Source organism: Anoplolepis gracilipes, chromosome 2 (genome assembly GCF_047496725.1).
Source record: "Anoplolepis gracilipes chromosome 2, ASM4749672v1, whole genome shotgun sequence".
NCBI lineage: Eukaryota > Metazoa > Arthropoda > Insecta > Hymenoptera > Formicidae > Anoplolepis > Anoplolepis gracilipes.
In genome coordinates this window covers 3,929,183-3,946,493 of record NC_132971.1, presented here as the reverse complement: position 1 = coordinate 3,946,493, position 17,311 = coordinate 3,929,183, and the positions used below count along the sequence as shown (strand labels likewise).

Below are 17,311 nucleotides of genomic sequence, written 5' to 3'. Positions count from 1 at the left end.
CGTAAAGTAACAGAGTATGTTGTATAAGGGTCTGGATAATCTCGCGGATGTCGATATCGCGCGAGCACGGCGGATCCGACACGATCGTTGTGTGTTTTTCAAGTTTTTCACGTTACAACAGCTCGAACAGCTCGAACAGCTTCCTTCCGCCGTACTTGCGCCTCATTCGTTTCTTCCAATGGACGAAGGGTGCTCGGTTCGGGGTTCGTGTTGACAGGCTTTCGCACGAAATACGTACAGCGATAAAATTCCGTGGTTAGAGCACGGACGGCGTGCTCTTGGCTCGATTACCCGACCGATAAATAAACGTTCTCGATCTCCCCCTGCGCGCTTGTCGCGGCCTGGTGGCGGCCGAGAACTAAGTTCGCAATCTCGGAGAAAGGGCGAATTAAATCACCCCGAGGATTCTCTCGAGGTGTAGAAACTTTTGCGACTTCTTTGCGAGCGCGACAGTTCGTTTCAATGGTGCGTTTTCTACTTTCACGCGTAGATTTAGGATAATGCAGAGTGCGTAAGAGAGCCTCTCTTTGAAAATGTCGATAAATAAAACAGCTAGAAAAGTATTCAGGTTAATTTTTGTTTGTGTATTTTTCTGACAATTTAAATTTAAATATGTCGATGTAACGCAAAAAATCAAATTTCATGAAAAAACTAATAAATGTTTTATTAAACTCAACTCTTAAATTATTTTGATATGTACTTATAATAAATAAATATTTATAGATTGATATTTATCTTTATAAAAGACTAGATTTATGTTCTAAAAGTTTACCGCCAAAATTCGAACCGAACACCAATCCTCGAGGAATCAACGATGAAGGATAAAGGAATAGGGGAGCTCCAGAAGAGCAGGCGCACTTACTTTCAGTGGTATGATGTTCTGCGCTGAGATATTAACCCCTTTCTCCTGAAGATCCTAAAAGTAGGTCAACACTACGGGTAAAAAACCAAATCGCTACAAGACAAAAACAGGGGGGAGGGTGTGAGGGGAGAGATGTGTGATCTTATTCGGGCGGGAAGCGTGTCAAGGGTCTATGAGGACTTTTTTTTTTTTTTTTTAAGGCGCGAGAGTAGAGGGAAGGGGACGGATTCTCGTATTTCACTGCTCTTCCGAATCCAAGAGGCATGCCCAGAGATATACCTAAATACTGTAACTTAAAGTAAACACCATTACCAACCAAAAACCAAAGTGAGAAAGCGCGTCGTCGATGGCATCGATCATCCAACAGTGATTCCTTTATTATCCGGTCATGTATAATGCAAATGTTTGTCGATACAGTCTCGATTATACGTGCGCTTGTTCTTACTTACCCTATGTACGTCTCGTAAGACAATTCGAGACCGCATTAAATCAGAATCGAGAAATCAACCATCACTAACAAAAAACGTGAGTGATTCGACGATCGAGCATCGATGGCGCGCTTTATTTTGTATAAACCAACGAGAGAACGCTACACCGAAAGCACCGCACGAGGCAACGACTAGCTAGAGAACGATTGAGACGAGATCCGACCTGTCGCGCATCCGGGATGTATGCGACGACGCGCGGATTCCTGCACGCGGAGCACAAAACTGACAGACAGAGATGGTATATAACAAAGGGACGAAGGGGACGGATAGCGGGGAAGGGGTGAAAAGAAGAAGAAAAGAAGCAACGACGACAATATACTGTGACGATGATGATGAGATGAGACGGGGAATGAAATAGCCGGGGAGGGGGGAGGGGGAGGGGCAAAGGGGGGCAAGATCGGGAGGAAGGAAAGTGGAAAACGTCCGTGCGGATCGCGACACTGAGAAGCGTGTCGCGCCTTCCGAGGAGGAGGAGGCTGGTTTACCTTGAGGGCGACGATTTCCGCGTAGCCGAGCGTCCCACCGCGGAGCGTCGTCACCGACCTCTTTAACCCCAATCCCTGTGCATTGACCCGTAGGCGAAAAAGGCAAAGTTTATTTATTTACTCTCTCGTATACTACGCTGTCGTTGGTTGCGTTGTTGGCCGGCGGTCGATGCGTCGACGGGCAAACGCGGAACAGATTGCGTGAAATTCATTTTCCGACAGGCGGAATCCATGCGTGTACGAAAGAGACGCTACGTCGCAGATGGACAAATCTTTTTTTTTTTTTTTTTTTTTTTTTTTCTTTTGCATTCGTCGAATCGACTAAGGCAATCTCGCCATTTCACGTCATCGCCGTTTGACGGATACGTTCGAACGGTTATTCGTTCGCCTCAGGTTGTTTATTCAAACAGCGAATGAGTGTCATACAGTTTCCCGTGCAATAGCTAATTATGTATTAAAAGCAAGTATAAATAATTTTAATATAATTAAATAATATTTAAAAGTTTTAGCTTTTTTTTCATTGTGCTTCAACTAATTTAAAATTAATTCTTCTTTTGACAAAAATTTAAGAAAATATTAATAATAATTTTATAATTTGTATATTAGAGAAAAAATTGCACATATATCGTCATAAATAGATAGATGATTTTCGCGTCGATCGTCTCTAAATTTTGTCACACACAGATTCCGCACATAACGTGCTCGTTGGAGCGCGGCAAACGCAGCGATCGATATACCGCGTGCGCTTGTTGCGCTGGATCGAGAACCTCTCCGGTGGTTTCGCTCTGGACATGAACGTATGCATATGCATGTGCACAGGCGAACGCGTCGTACACGCGTCGGCGCCTCTTAATGGAATCGCCGACGTCGCTCGACTTCCAGGACGAAGCTGACTAGCCAGGTTCTCGAACCTACGACGAAGTGACAAGAGCAAGTGCTCTCTCATCGTCCCGATTGTGGGAAAGAAATTCTCGCGCGATCGACGACGCGTCGCAAGTGCGCTCGAGCGGGACGAAGCTCATACTCTTGACCTCGAAAAAAAAAAGCCACGTTGAATGAAATTTGATCTCTATAACGTGGGATTGCTGCGCGGATGATTCTTCAGACAGTTTGAGAATTTTACAAATTTTGCCTTCGCGCGCGCGAAGCCGTGATTTAATTATGATAAATAAACGAATAGAGGCGAATCAGAAGCCATCTGAAGTTTCAGTTATATGATTTCCCTAAAGACTTGTATAAAGAGTCCTCGTTTAGTTCTCGGATTGCTCTGAGGGGAGCGATCCGTGCCGTGACATTAATTTCTTCGCTCCCGATATTTGAAATTCTTCGGGCTGAAATCACGAAATCCATGTAATTTATTCGATTAATCGACAGTCCTTTGACGATGCGATCGAGAAGGCGTTAATAACGTTTCCGCTCGAGTGCACTTTTATCACGTAAAATGGGATTTGCAGCTTTACGCGCGATGAAAATATCGCTCCACTCCTTCTCTCGCCGTCCTTCAGAATTTATCCCATATTCTTCTCGCCTCTGCGCGCCGACCGCGCCGGTACACACGCTCATAGTACACACGGGGCTTTACGAGACTGCTCTCTGAAGGGCGGCGACGGTGTAGGAGGTGCAGGGCGAGAAATAAGAGAGAGACAGCGCGGTACGCATTTTCACGTTACGAGTGCGCCGACGGATATATATTGCTTTACTCCTGTCAGATAGCGTAGCTTAGATACCTTCACTGCGGACAAGACGTCAAATCCGGGGCTGCCCAGCTCGCCCTTCTGCCCTTTGTCGCCGGGTCGACCCTACAAACAAAAGAGACACTGTGTATTATATGGAGTAATAACGGGACAAACAGAATGAACATGCTTTCAGCATAAACACCCTTTCCGTTATCGTAACTATATCTCGCGCTCAAAAATTTCGCGATTCACCTTGACTAATATTGAAATTAATTCTAAAAAAAATAGAGACTTATTCTTCTTTTTTAAAATTTTTCTTTCTTCTGCAATTATTTTGAGAAAATTTCATCATCTTATTTCACTCAATTAAATGTATGTAACTGTATACTGAGATTTCCTCTTGGTTATTTATCTTTGTGTATGGAATTACAGACACTTTCAGTTTTAATCAGGAATTTTACTACGATCGTTCCGTTTAAGAGATAGCGTAGAATGTCTGTAACGGAAGATTCTGCAGATTCTACTGTTAAAGTAAATGAGATTTTCTGAATAATTTTGCTTATTAAAATTTTCTCTTATATTAATCTTATATTGATCTGCAAAAAAGTTTGACGCACATGTGAGTTTTCAAGCGCTTTCATCGATTATTCTTTTTAATAATATACGTAATTAATCCTTAACTTGTTCTAAACAAGCACAAAAATAAAAAAAAAGTACAAATAAAATCGTTAGCTACATTAAAAGATAAGATAATTACAAAAACATTGAGTTTAAATCATGTCGCACATTTTTCCTACAATAATACAAAATACTGCACTAGACTCACTAGATACAATCAGATTTAATCCACAGTTATTGTATGAAATATGCGAGAGAAGTCCCAACCGTAAAAAGCCGATTCATTTCTATTCTACTCTAAAGCCGGTTTATTTAGATTTACTTTTCCTCGCTGTATCAATGCACAAGAACTACATTATCATGCATATGGAGTCTCTTCACAATACATCTTGATGAAGAATACTCGCGTTAAAACTCCATTTCGCAAAATTGTAGGGCTTTTCGATTACGCGATTCACCGAGGGTTAAACGTGCAATTTAATATTTCGTTAGAACTCAGGACAGGGGATAGCGTGCGCGCGCGCACGTGTACAGTAAATGTAAATTTCAAAGAAGGTAAACCGTCTGTTTGCGCGAAATCTCACCGCCAGAGTAACACAGAGTAAACTCCGCGGATCCCGAGGCAAATTGCGGCGCTACTTGCTGTAACCTGCGCCGCGACTATTTGCACGAAATCCGATATAAACGCCGAGATTCGTTATTCGAATCTCGGGGAAATACCCGTCCTGTGTGCGGTCCTGTATTGGTCGCCGGCGACTGTGTACACACTCGTTTGCCACACTCGTTTAAAGAAAACGCCGGCTGGGAGAGCCAAAGAGAGGAACACGGGAGAGAGAGAGAGAAAGAGGAAGGAGTCGATCGCGCGCGTTCGGGGTTCTCTCTTTTCTTTTCCCAGCCATCGACAGAATAAATATCCCGCGATATTTGCGATGCACTTATTGCTCCTTCCTTCCTTCTCTTTCTCGCTCTTTTTTTTTTTTTTTTTTTTTCCATTTCTCTCCTTTTCCACCGGCGCGTTCTCGTTCCCTTCCTCTCTTAGGTACGGTCTCTCGCTATCTGTTTACTTTGTCGTTTGTACCTTACCGCCACCGAGACCAGCCACGTCAACGTATCCCTACCACACAATACATCCTCATGTATATTCTCCCCGGTCTGTCGGGTATCTGAATGTACACAGGGTGTTCTAGAACTATATATTCTGTCGCACTTTTCATCTGTGAATTTTCTCGATCGATTCGAGATCGATTGTTCTTTGATGAAAATTTTATTGGACGTTATCTTTCTCTCGCGCAACTTTTTAACCTTTGTATAAAGTATCTGAAGTAACTAGCTGCGCGTGTTTGAAATTGCAATTATATTCAATTATAGTCTATTCGCGAGACTAAGTAAGAAATAATACTTTATTATCTAGTTGCTCGCATCTAAAAAGCACTTATTATTGTGTCGTCAACCTTTTTAATTAATTACATAGTGTCTGTAGTTAAAGGAAATGGCAGAAATTCTGCGACATCCTGTGCATCAACTGTATACGTGACACACGCGTGTGTATGTGTATATAGAAGCTCCACGATAAGGCAAACTAGGCGGCCACAAAGGGCCACCGACGCAAGGGCTTGTCATGCGAAAAGACTTTGCGTGTCACGAGGACCTTGCATAACCGAGTCACGCATACACGACAACCTCGCAATGATTTTGAATATATGTTAGGGCGGACCATAAACTGTACAAAATTTGAATCTTAACCACTGAATCCAATGCATATTCGCGCGGCGATAGTTTATTCTCATACATTTGCAAATACGTATAAAGATTTTCTCTTCGAGAAAACTTTGAGAGAGCAATGACATTTCGCGTTCGACTTGCATGTTCAATGACTAGATCAATAATAAGAATGATAAATCGGCGAATAAGGAATGCGGAAGAGTCAATTCGTGTCGACTCCGATATTCGCATCCTGCTCGTTCGTGCATTCAAGGAGACATCCCGCCATTATCTATGTATGACTGTTATACATTTATGAATGATAAGCGAAACGAGATGACGATGATGACGACGACTAGGAGGGGGCGGTGTACGTCGTCTCCTGTACTATTTACGATTCACGACAGGCCGTTCAGTGTGAGAGGAAGGTAGTAGGTAATAGCAGGCCAGTTGATAAATAGTTTCGAACGATGAATCGGACTGGAGTTAAAAGATCGCATCCCGTAGAAAATATAGCGATCCAGCGCAGACGAGAATAACCGCTTTCCGGCGAACGGCAGAATTAATAGAGTAAGTGGGCGCAAGTGAGCGAGCAAATCTTCAATTTAAAGTCCGATTCATCTTCCGATCCTATTCAACCGCCGTTGCTATAACCGCGATCAAAAGTATGTACGCAGTCATCGTGATATATCTACAACTATCGATTATTCGCAAATTAAAAAGATACAAGAAATTTGTATATCGAATTTCCTGATAAACTTATTTTGTGAAAGTTACCTGTCGTTTGTTTTGAAAAAAAAAAAAAAAAAAAAATTGAATAACTTAATTCATAGTTTATTAACTCTAGTATAATGATTGCAATATTGGCAATAATATAATTTTCAAAATACGTTATAAAAATACGTTTTATATAATGTAATCATTTTCCCTACATAAATAGATTTGAGATTAACTCTACATAGTTACAATTTTCTCCAATACTTTCTTAAATTAGAAAACTTTTCTACAGTCACAAAAGTGTCGACGCTTGTCCGCAAGTCAATACATATTGCAAGTTTAATGTGTTTCAGATTTTTCACCAATACATTGTACATTGTGAATATCAGAACATAATAAAAAAAATGCTGTATTTAATCAATTTTTATTTATTACTGATACAATAAAATAAGATAAATAAAAAAAATAATAATTATCGTTTAGTTTTTTTTTTTTGAAGATATCATATAAATGTTAGCAAAAATATCCACATCAAATGTTTCATCTGATTTTAAATGTCGATACGTTTTCATCCGCATTTGAGTTGTGCACATCAGAACCGAGTTTGATAGCGAACTCTGGTGTACCCGAGTGTATCGCTCGTATGATTGATCATCCTGGATTTTTATGGCTAATTCGTTGAACATATGTCAGAAGCAGTGAGCGAACAAAGGGGACGAGAGAAAAAGTGCTAGAGCAGAACGAGTCAATTAACAAACACGTAAACGTGTTCCCCGATTCTCATATCGTGAACGTATGTAATCGTAGATCGAGTCCTGTGATCGTACGTTTCAAAATACCAACTAAATATCTTACTTTAATGTCAATTGAAATATACGAAGTAGACCGGAAAAGAGTTTTTACTGTTTTCGGAACAATCGTATTTGACGGAAATTCGATATAAAAATTCTCGTTCTTTTCTTTCATGTTATCTTTATATCATTTCGAATGTTTAATTTCGTTGCGTTCTTAATCATTTTTTCAAGGTAGGACTCACATCATGCGCGTGACACGTAACTATGTTATATTTATAAGTACATAAGTATTCATTTAATTAATCTGAAGTTGCATAAAAAGATACGTTTTAAATAAATTCCTGATGCTATGTTTGAGAATAACGTTGATAGACAGATATTTCTGAAACGTCTTACGCGACCTCCTTTCACATTTATATAATTAGAGCAAAAAATTTAGATAACATTTAATTTTGTAGCTGTGCTAAATAAAACACGATAAATCGATATCGACAGTTCAGGAAGAGAGTGAAACAAAAAATTTTAAAAATATATATATCTCGCATTTATCGCGAGCTGTTTTACAATTTTTAGCTTTTGTTTCTACCCGCATAAATTTCATTTCATTAAATACGTATAAAAACATATAAAAATTTCATGATCAACGCAACATCTCGTTATTCCTGTGACTACAATAAAAGAAAAACATATTATTACTATTATTATTATTATTATTATTACGACATATTGTGTAAACATAAATTTTGCAGAATAAAACAGATTTTTTATCGCACGACATACATTATGATCAAATCCTAGCTCGTCCAATTTATTCCGTTGTTCTATTAAATTATATGCTTTGTTTAGAATATTAAGCATCGTGAATAAAATATCTTCTTTCGCGTTTTGATGACACAATTAATTTCGCACGCTCGTAACTCCGCGACGAAATTATAATGTAAATTATAAGGTGAACTCACCGGATCACCTTTGGGTCCGTCCAAGCCGATGGGTCCCTGAAAGAACACCGCCGGTCAGTGCCAGTTGTTGCTTTCACGCGTCCGTAAACGACGAACGAAGAAAAGTGAAAAATTGCGTGCGGGCTGAGCGCGCCCTTGAAAATTTCATTCCTTGTGTATGTAACATGTAATAAACATGGGCGAGCGCGACAAACCAGAATCGTGATGAGTCGTTATGCTTCCAGGCACGATTAAAGTGCATGATTCCTCTCGATATAGTAACATACATTTACGGCGACGCAAAAATGTCGCGACAAAACGCCATTAATAGAAACTTTATTCGGCACAAGTGAATTTTTAATATTGCACAGCTTTGATTCTGATAGGGCAACTTTTTTATGTTTCATATCAGGTCAGATTCTTAAATCATATGACGAGGACTCATTGTCATCGTTATGTCAATTTATTTTAAATTTCTTTTAATAATGTCATATTATTGCTGTTATTGATCACGGTTGAGAATTAAATGTCAGTTATTTTACCCGTTAAATTGCATACCCAATTTAAATTTGGATGTGTGAAATTTTTCATTACATGAATTTAAATTTGGAAGTACAATTTTTAATTGCATAAATTCAAATAAAGAGAAGTAACATTTTTTACTAATTAATCAAATTGTATATGAATAATGAATACAAAATTATAAGAAATAAATCTCCTGCAAATATAAGCTGGCATAAAAATTTTGTTTTCTGTGCTACGTAATATAATTAAAATTGTACCGAAACAAATCTTTCCTTCAAACTTCTTTCTAAAGAAATACTAGTTGAGATATTAATTTTTGTAAATAGGTCGTTAATATACGAGAGCTTCTACTCGGCAATTATAATTTCATCAATGTGATAACTTTGTACTTTTAAATAAAATCAGAATAAATAAAAGACTCAAGACTGCTATCAATTAAAATGACGATGTTTGCAACGAAGCGGAGAATGCAATTAATTTATTTCCTCGATATACAGTTGCACCCTCAGTCATCGAAGCAATGCACAATGAATTGTATGTGGAAATGAAAATATTCGATTTCGCGGTTATGTTCGATCGCGCATATGGATCATGCTAATATACAATATAAAAGAAAAAAATTCAAGTTGATAGCTGTATCGAGAGCCGCAAAAGAATCCAGGTCAAAAGACAGCTCGCGGATAAAAAAGCAGGTCGAACGAGCAAGAATCGCATATCAACGGCTGCATGATACGTATTAATAGCTCTTAATGGTTGTTATATTTGATACGGTGTGGTAAGAGTGTGGTGTTCAAAAAAGGTGACAGCGAAAGAAACAGAAAAAGAGGGAGAAAAAGAAAAAAAAGCATGAGGACAAGACAAACAACAGACAGATATACACAGAAAGAGAGAGAGAAAGAGAGAGAGAGAGAGAGAGAGAGAGAGAAGCGAGGAGTGGAAAGAAAATAAAAAATAATATACCGGAAAACCGTTCTTGCCCGGCGTCCCGGCCACACCCTGTAAGAAGGGGTATAAAAAATTAAAAACTCGTTTACACGAGAGGTGGGGATATGGGGGAAGAGAAGGGGCATTACTCAAAGGGCGGGGGGAGGGAGTATTCTCTCGCGCACATGCAAAAGCGATTATTCCGCGGGCAGGCCGATCGTGCCTGCGATATTATCGGTTCCGTCGCGTATATATATCGGCGGTCCCAGCGAATACGGACCCGCGCACGCACATGACACACACACACAACACACACATACACACACATACAATATCGTCCCGTCGCCAATAATTATTCCGGCCAATTAGATATTCCACGGGCGTATAAGCACGCGCGTACACGCACACAAGTACGCTGATTCCATCCCTACCCGGTTCTTTTCCACCGGCGTTCGGCCGATCTGATCTTTGATTACGCGACGATGCACTCGCTCGATTGCCAATCGCGAGGGAAATCCGATCGCGCGTCGATCCTGGAACACCCACGACGCCAGCATATCCAGCAAAGAATCCGCTCATCATGGATAGGATATCAATTTTTAACGATTAAATTCGGCAAGTAATATTTCTCGACTCTCATCCATATTTATGTAGGTACGTTATGTCTCATTTTTGGAATTTAATTACATAATTACACGTCGGAAAGGTTGTTAGAAATAATAAAATTATAGATCAATTTTAAAAATATTATCCTTGGATATTTTTAAGTAAAGTAAAAATATAATGTTTTTCTTTTCATATAAAAATATAGTTTTGTTACTAATTAAGTTTTGTTATTAATATAATTTTGTTATACTATATATAATTAAATTTTTATTCTGTAATGTTCAAGTTGACGTATTTAAAGTGAAATTAATATTAATTCTTTTTTTCTACTTGCATAAAATAACATTATATATAATAAATCATTCTTTTTTTCCCTTATAAAGACAATTAATAAGATAACATTAACTTATGACAAATAAGCTTGTTAATTTCCAAATTAAATATACGAGTTTCATCTTTGATTTAACGCGATTACACCACATTCTCCAGTACTTTCAATTTAATTGAAGACAGTCGCAGAGAAAAGCAACATCGAACAGATTTTTGCTTTTTTCGGAAGAAAGAACAAAAAGAATTCTTCCGAAGAGGAATGAAATTTATGACGTGCCTCACGGTTAATGTTATATCACGTAACATTCCACTCATTCTTTAAAAAAATTTAGTGAATTTTGCACTTCAGACTTTCAAGCTTCTTACTCTGCGTGTGTCCTCAATGTTCTGCGTCGCGTGCGTGCGCGAATCTCGCGAAAACGCGTATGTTTACGTTAGTCACCACGTGTACTCGTCTGTCAGTCTCGGAGTCCGGAGAGCAGGAGGGGGAAAGAGAGAATATAACGCGTACCGTTAACTATATATACCACTTCATGCGTGGAGCTGCTACGCTCCCTAATAAACACACTCGCACACACATACACACACGCACACACAAACACATACACTGTACGTGCGATGTATCATTACTCTCTACTGGGACAGTATATATAGAATAGTATATATGTATGTATACGACATGCCGCACTATGTACCAAAGTATCGGTACGGGGGATACTCACCGGTGCACCGGGTTCCCCGGGATCGCCCTTCTTTCCTTTCTTGCCCCTCTTTCCGGGTGGACCTGGCTCACCGGGTGGACCTGAAAAATACGAGCAACAAATATAAAGTTACGTATATATACATGTACCTAAAATACTCCAAACTCCCTCTCTCCCCCTCCCTCTTTCTCTCACTTCAGCGACAGAAAAACGAGCACAGTTTTAACTGCTCGAACAAGAAAAATATAGTATATACGAGTCAGTATTTTACCTCCTTGTTTTACAACTGCACGTTATAAAAAACCAAACTTGTTTAAAAAACTTACAGGTAGACAAGTTGTTAGCTCTTTGATCTAAGCGAGATATATTATTTTAATTGTGTCATACAGGAAAAATTCACTTGCATTTGAAACTTTATAATCACTCACGTCTCTTGTTGTACCTGACATATTTTAAATTTACAATTAAATTCGTTCGATTTGATATAAGAGTGTACGTACCGTTATATAAAATACCTTTATGTAAAATCGTCCGGTTGAAACAGTTTTTTTTCGACTTCATAAAAATGAGATGTTTTTCGGCGAAATGGGAATATCTATTTGAAGTTTCCGACAGGAGAGAGCACGAATTAAAAAAGAAACTTTTTATCTTATAGCCCATAGAGAATAAAAGGCTATCGTGAAATGGACACCTTGTATAGTTCGAGCATTAACACTAACGAAGCGTTACTACCATGGTGAAAATGAGTTTTCGGGACTGCGCCCACGAATAAACTTTGGAAATAGTTCTATAGGGTGTTCCGATACTATTCGACGTTATCCATACATTTAATAACGGCTTTGAAGCTGGATTCTTAGAGAAAGTACTTACAACACAGTTGTAGTCTTTCATGTAGGCATAAAAAGTTCACAATTCTACTTCTTTCTCTCATTTCTAATCTGCATTTTATCTATTTATATCTGATCTTGTCTATTTATTTACTTTTAATCCATCTATATTCTTGTAAAATCTAACGCGCTATAGCAACGTTTTGATTTACAACGTTAAATGATTTCGTAATCGGTACATAGATCGACGTTCGAGCGCAAATGTATCATTATCTTAACTTTATTCCCGCGGTTGCATGATGATGAAATGGCATCCGGTAACGATGGACCACCCCGTAGCGCGCGAATGCCGGCGGGTCGGAGTGAATGGGCGAAAGGACCGATAGATTTGACGCGAAATGAAATTACGTCGTCGTTCTCGTCCGTCGGTGGTATTTCTCGAAATCGAGGGGAACCAATGTATAGCAGGCAAGCGAAAATCCGGTCGGCCAGCTTCACGGTATTGCACGTAACGGCGACTAATTTTTTTATTTGACATTTGATGTTTTTTCGTTCTATTTGACGTGGCTTCAGTGACAGCGGACGTTACGTATCGGGTATATATACCTGTGTATACGTATCCTTTTTTCGGCTTCATTGGAAAAACGAAAATTCGGACTCATCCCGTTTCGACGAGAGTGTAACGCGAATGTGGAAATACATATATTGTGCAACATTCTCTGTTCGCGATCTATCATGCTTGAATAATATCATTTTATAAAAAATAGCAACTATGCTGCTTTATGTATTTAAAAGATATGTGAAACTGATTAATAACAAATTTTTACAAATTAAACTAGTAAACAGTAACTAACTACACAAAACTAGTATTTGCAAATTAAAAAAAAATACAAATAATTTTAGAATAAATTATAAGTTATTCTAATTATCCAAACTAATTATGCACATTTTAAAATAAAAAACAACAAACAAAATATAAAAATATAAACAAAATATAAAAAAAATAACCGATTCTTTTGTATACTTTCTAAATATTATTATTCTCTTACTGATGATATTCTACGATTGATTATGAGTATTTTATATTTTTGGTACAAAAAATTGCATATTTTTTCAGTGATCAAGTTGAGAAATGTTACGAGTCATAACAAATGCAGTTGAATATGCATTTCCACGATAATACGTACAGTTTGCCTGAGGCAGAATGCTGCTGTAGCTCGTCTCTCTCGCGTTATTCTAATTTCCGGCAGGGACCTATGTGACGTTCACGGTCGGGGATCCCTCTCTCATCTCCCTCCTTCCTTCTCTCGAAGAACAATTCGATCGTGATTTATTCCCGGGGCTGCTGGCCGCTCGGACAAGGGCGCGACGAGAACGATTCTCCTTTTATTTTCCATTTATCGCCGTCGGCGAGCAGCATATAGGGGATGACGTCATATCCTCCGGAGAGGGAAGCCGCGAACTGAAGCCGCCCGCGGGTGCGAAGCGCATCGCGTCGTAGTGGTTGCAAACTTTTATAAGGTTTTTTTTTTACAATTGAAGAGCTTGGAGCAATAACGCGCGAAAGCTATGCGAGAAAAAAAAGTTGCGCGAAAAAAGCGAGAGTTTTTCATCGTAAATATCGGTAAATTCGTAAACAAATATAATTTTAACAGCTTTTATTTATATAACTTTTATTTACATTTTATTTATACAGGTTTTATATATATATGAACTCTTTTAATAATACTGATTTTTTTTAAATATTAACAATATTAAATTATCACATAATTGATTAAAAAATAATAATTCGCTATAATGAATTATATTTCAGAAGTGTAAATACGCATAACAAATTTTAATTTAATTAACAGACAAATTTTGTCCATTATTAAATTTAAAATGGACTGTATTTCGGTAAAATTTGAACGAGAGTTACAGAGATATTTAAAGCTGAATTTTAAAAGATTGTGAAAATGGAAAAGAGACTTTGTAATTTTAACTTTATCATAATATAATTTTACAGATTTTAAAATCTCGTCTGAAGAAGAAGCCACGCTTTTCTCGCGCTGATATAAATATGAATGAACGACTGAATAAATGAATAACCAACTTATTATTAAGTCAGGTATTACGATTAATAAAGTTTTATTGATCTCTGTTCATTATTAAATTAATGAAGTATAATTAGGGTTTCCACACACACAGGATTGTGTTTGGCGACAAAAATTCATCGGAATCCGAAAGTCTCTCGAAAGGGGGAGACTCGAGTACACTCCATTTAATAGATACGAAACTGTCAGTATAATCGCACGTATAGCGAATCGCAGCAATTTCAGATAATCCACCCTGACGGTTACACTCTGTCCGTAATCCATGACGTGTGTAGAAATAACGACGTACGTGCCGATCGCACGTATTTCTTGGCGGCAGCTGGCGAACGTGTATGTCTCCGCGCGTCTCGAGAACACACCGGTTCTGTATCTCTATCTCCGAACAAAAAGTCAGAAAAGGCAGATGGAATAATCCCGCCACACGTCGAGAAGCACGGCCCTTTCGAGGATTACGCAACGAGTGAAACGTGGACAGGCTCGACGGCTACTGGATATCCTCGGCAGACAGTTCTATCAAAATTATATAAGTGAGAGAAGCATATGCAATACTTTTTAATCCGACATGGATTTGCACGAGGATAAACTCGTGAAAGATGCTGTACACATATCTATATGAATTTATCAACGGCGATATTATGAATATAAGCAAACGTGTGTGTATGACATTTTTAATATATACAAAAGTTGACAGATTATTCACTTTACTGAGCTAAGGACATATCCTCGATGCGAAAAACAATTAATATATGTTTATATACAAGAATGAACGCAAAGTAATAAAAATGTTATTTTATAGTTATTCGAAAAATTAACGTGTCCTTCTTTTTCATTAAACTTGAAGATTTATTTTTTGCATCGTAACGCGATATCCTGCTTCTGCAGCGGAACCGTAGAGCGATAAGAAACGACGAGCCGAGTTCGGTAATGCTCCGGTATCGAAGGAAGAAGAACATGAAGAAGCGGAGGCAGGCGCGAACTGGACGAAGAAGTCGACAGCGGAGCGATCGATCGATGTCGATCGGTATCGAAATAAAAACAGGAGGCTCACCCCTACGTCTCGCTATTCTCTCGGCGGCGTGGTGAGTTTTCGCTTCCCCGCGGTTCTCATCAAACCGCACACATGACGGATACCATCGCCTCGGTTGGCAGAGTACTTGTACTTGTCGCGAATATCGGGGTGTAACGAGGAAAGTTTACGCCAACGGACATTGCCGATCGCTTACCACTGGGCAAGAAGAGACCGAAACGAGCTTCAGGGACCGCGACGTGGCCGTCGTACCAAGTAGATTACGGGTATCTTAGATTAAGTCATAACAGGAGGAAAAAAAGAGCAAAATAAAAAAAAAATTTGTCTTAAGGTGGTTGTGAACAAAAAATAATCTAAAATATTCGCTGTTTGAATTAAAGTTAAATTATAGATTTTTCACAAAAAGAGGGTTAAAAGCTATTTTTGAGAGAACTTATTTATAATCGGATTTTGTCACATGTTTAATTATGGAAATATTTAATATTAGAAATTAAATTAATTAATCTCATAATAAACAATTGCTTCTTTCAAAGCTTTCGTAAAAGCAAATCAAATAAAATTGATAAATAATTTGTCATTACGTTTAACCAAAAAAAAAAAGGAATTTTTGATAAATTCTTTTCAAGACATTAACCGTATTTAGACCTATGTAACTGATTTGAATAAAGAAATTAGTCATAATTGTTAGTTTGGAAACTGTTTCGCCTCAGATTTCTTTTTTTATTATTAATTCGATTGTTTATCGTATCATATAATATACACCGCATTTTTTACATTTTTAAATTGTGAAGCTTAGTTGCAGCAAAACGTTTCCTGCTCCAATCGAGCTATAGAATGCACCGTTCGCGTTTGTACATCTCGTCTCGGGAGTAGTTCGCATACGTGCAATTCCAGCGACATAGCAGCCCAATTGCTTGGTAATTCGGTGTATGTACGTCTTCATCTTTTTGCCGGATGATTCGCACGAATATAAACAAACGAGATCACGATGCAAAGCAGGAATGACAAAGAGAGGAGAAGCAAGAAGTGTGGGAAATAACTGCGTAGTCTAGACACGACTAAAATACTTTGGAACGAACTACACACGAAACTGGAAAACTTTCATCTCTCGTTGCCGCGAGAATCTTCGTCCGTAATGTAGAAACACGCTTCTCTCTCTCTCTCTCTCTCTCTCTCGTATTTTCTGACATTGTCAATCCTCGTTGAAATCCCTCGCGCGAATAAGAACGAGATTAACGTGACGCTTTGGCAGGATTCCACAAGGAGGGAGGAAGCGGAGGGTCGTGTATACACGCGCGGTGCGTTAACGACACGCTCATTTCGCAAAATAGAGTCACGCGGCTGGAAAATGATCGCAGCGGTTGTAAAGGTCGGTACACATTTCTTGACTAGCGGCACATTTTCCGCAGGATTTTTTTCTTTTTCTTCTATAGGAGTTCATGAGGAAAGAACGCGGCGGCCTTTTCATCGCGAGCGTTCGACGAGAAAAGAAATGGACCAAATTTCCTACGGTCCATGAAGTATCGCGAAGATCCATCGTGCGCCCGGAGGTTCATCAGAGGATCAGCTGACGCTGATTAGGCCCATTTTTTTTCTTCTTCGTTCGCGTAATAACTGCGATCATAATTCAGAAAGTAACGACGCGACGGTTCGCTAGAATCGATTAATCACGTCTCCAACGTTTCCAATCTTTGATTATTCTTTTTCGTTCATTTATAACATGCAAATGTGCAGTAAAGTCAATATCGCTTTCGCATTTATAAAGATGTTCTGAATTTATGTCCGTTAGCACTGAAGAATTTAAATGGAAAAATATGATAAGTCGTAATAATATCTAAAGATTAATATCAGAAAGTTGAACACAATTTCATGAAATTTCTCTATTCTGAAGAATTGTTGATATATTTAGAAAAATATGTTTTACAATATCGTATATATGGTAAAAAAAGAATAGATTATTTAAAAATATATGTATGAATATAATAAAAATACTGGTTTA

The 17,311-nt window shown here is 38.4% G+C and overlaps 1 protein-coding gene across 8 annotated transcripts in view; it reads right to left on the bottom strand.

Annotated features, from left to right (window-relative positions):
* The window catches only part of LOC140676158 (uncharacterized), a 144,497-nt gene that overhangs the window by 33,382 nt on the left and 93,804 nt on the right, over positions 1 to 17,311 (bottom strand). For 6 of the 8 annotated variants that reach the window (XM_072910920.1, XM_072910921.1, XM_072910924.1 and 3 more), the window contains exons 2-6: positions 11,387 to 11,466; positions 9,765 to 9,800; positions 8,301 to 8,336; positions 3,563 to 3,634; positions 863 to 916 (exon numbers count right to left, since the gene is read on the bottom strand). In XM_072910920.1, coding sequence (XP_072767021.1) covers positions 863 to 916; positions 3,563 to 3,634; positions 8,301 to 8,336; positions 9,765 to 9,800; positions 11,387 to 11,466 — 278 coding nt within the window. The remainder of the gene's footprint in view (positions 1 to 862; positions 917 to 3,562; positions 3,635 to 8,300; positions 8,337 to 9,764; positions 9,801 to 11,386; positions 11,467 to 17,311) is intronic. The other 2 variants (XM_072910923.1, XM_072910925.1) reach the window with 2 other exon arrangements.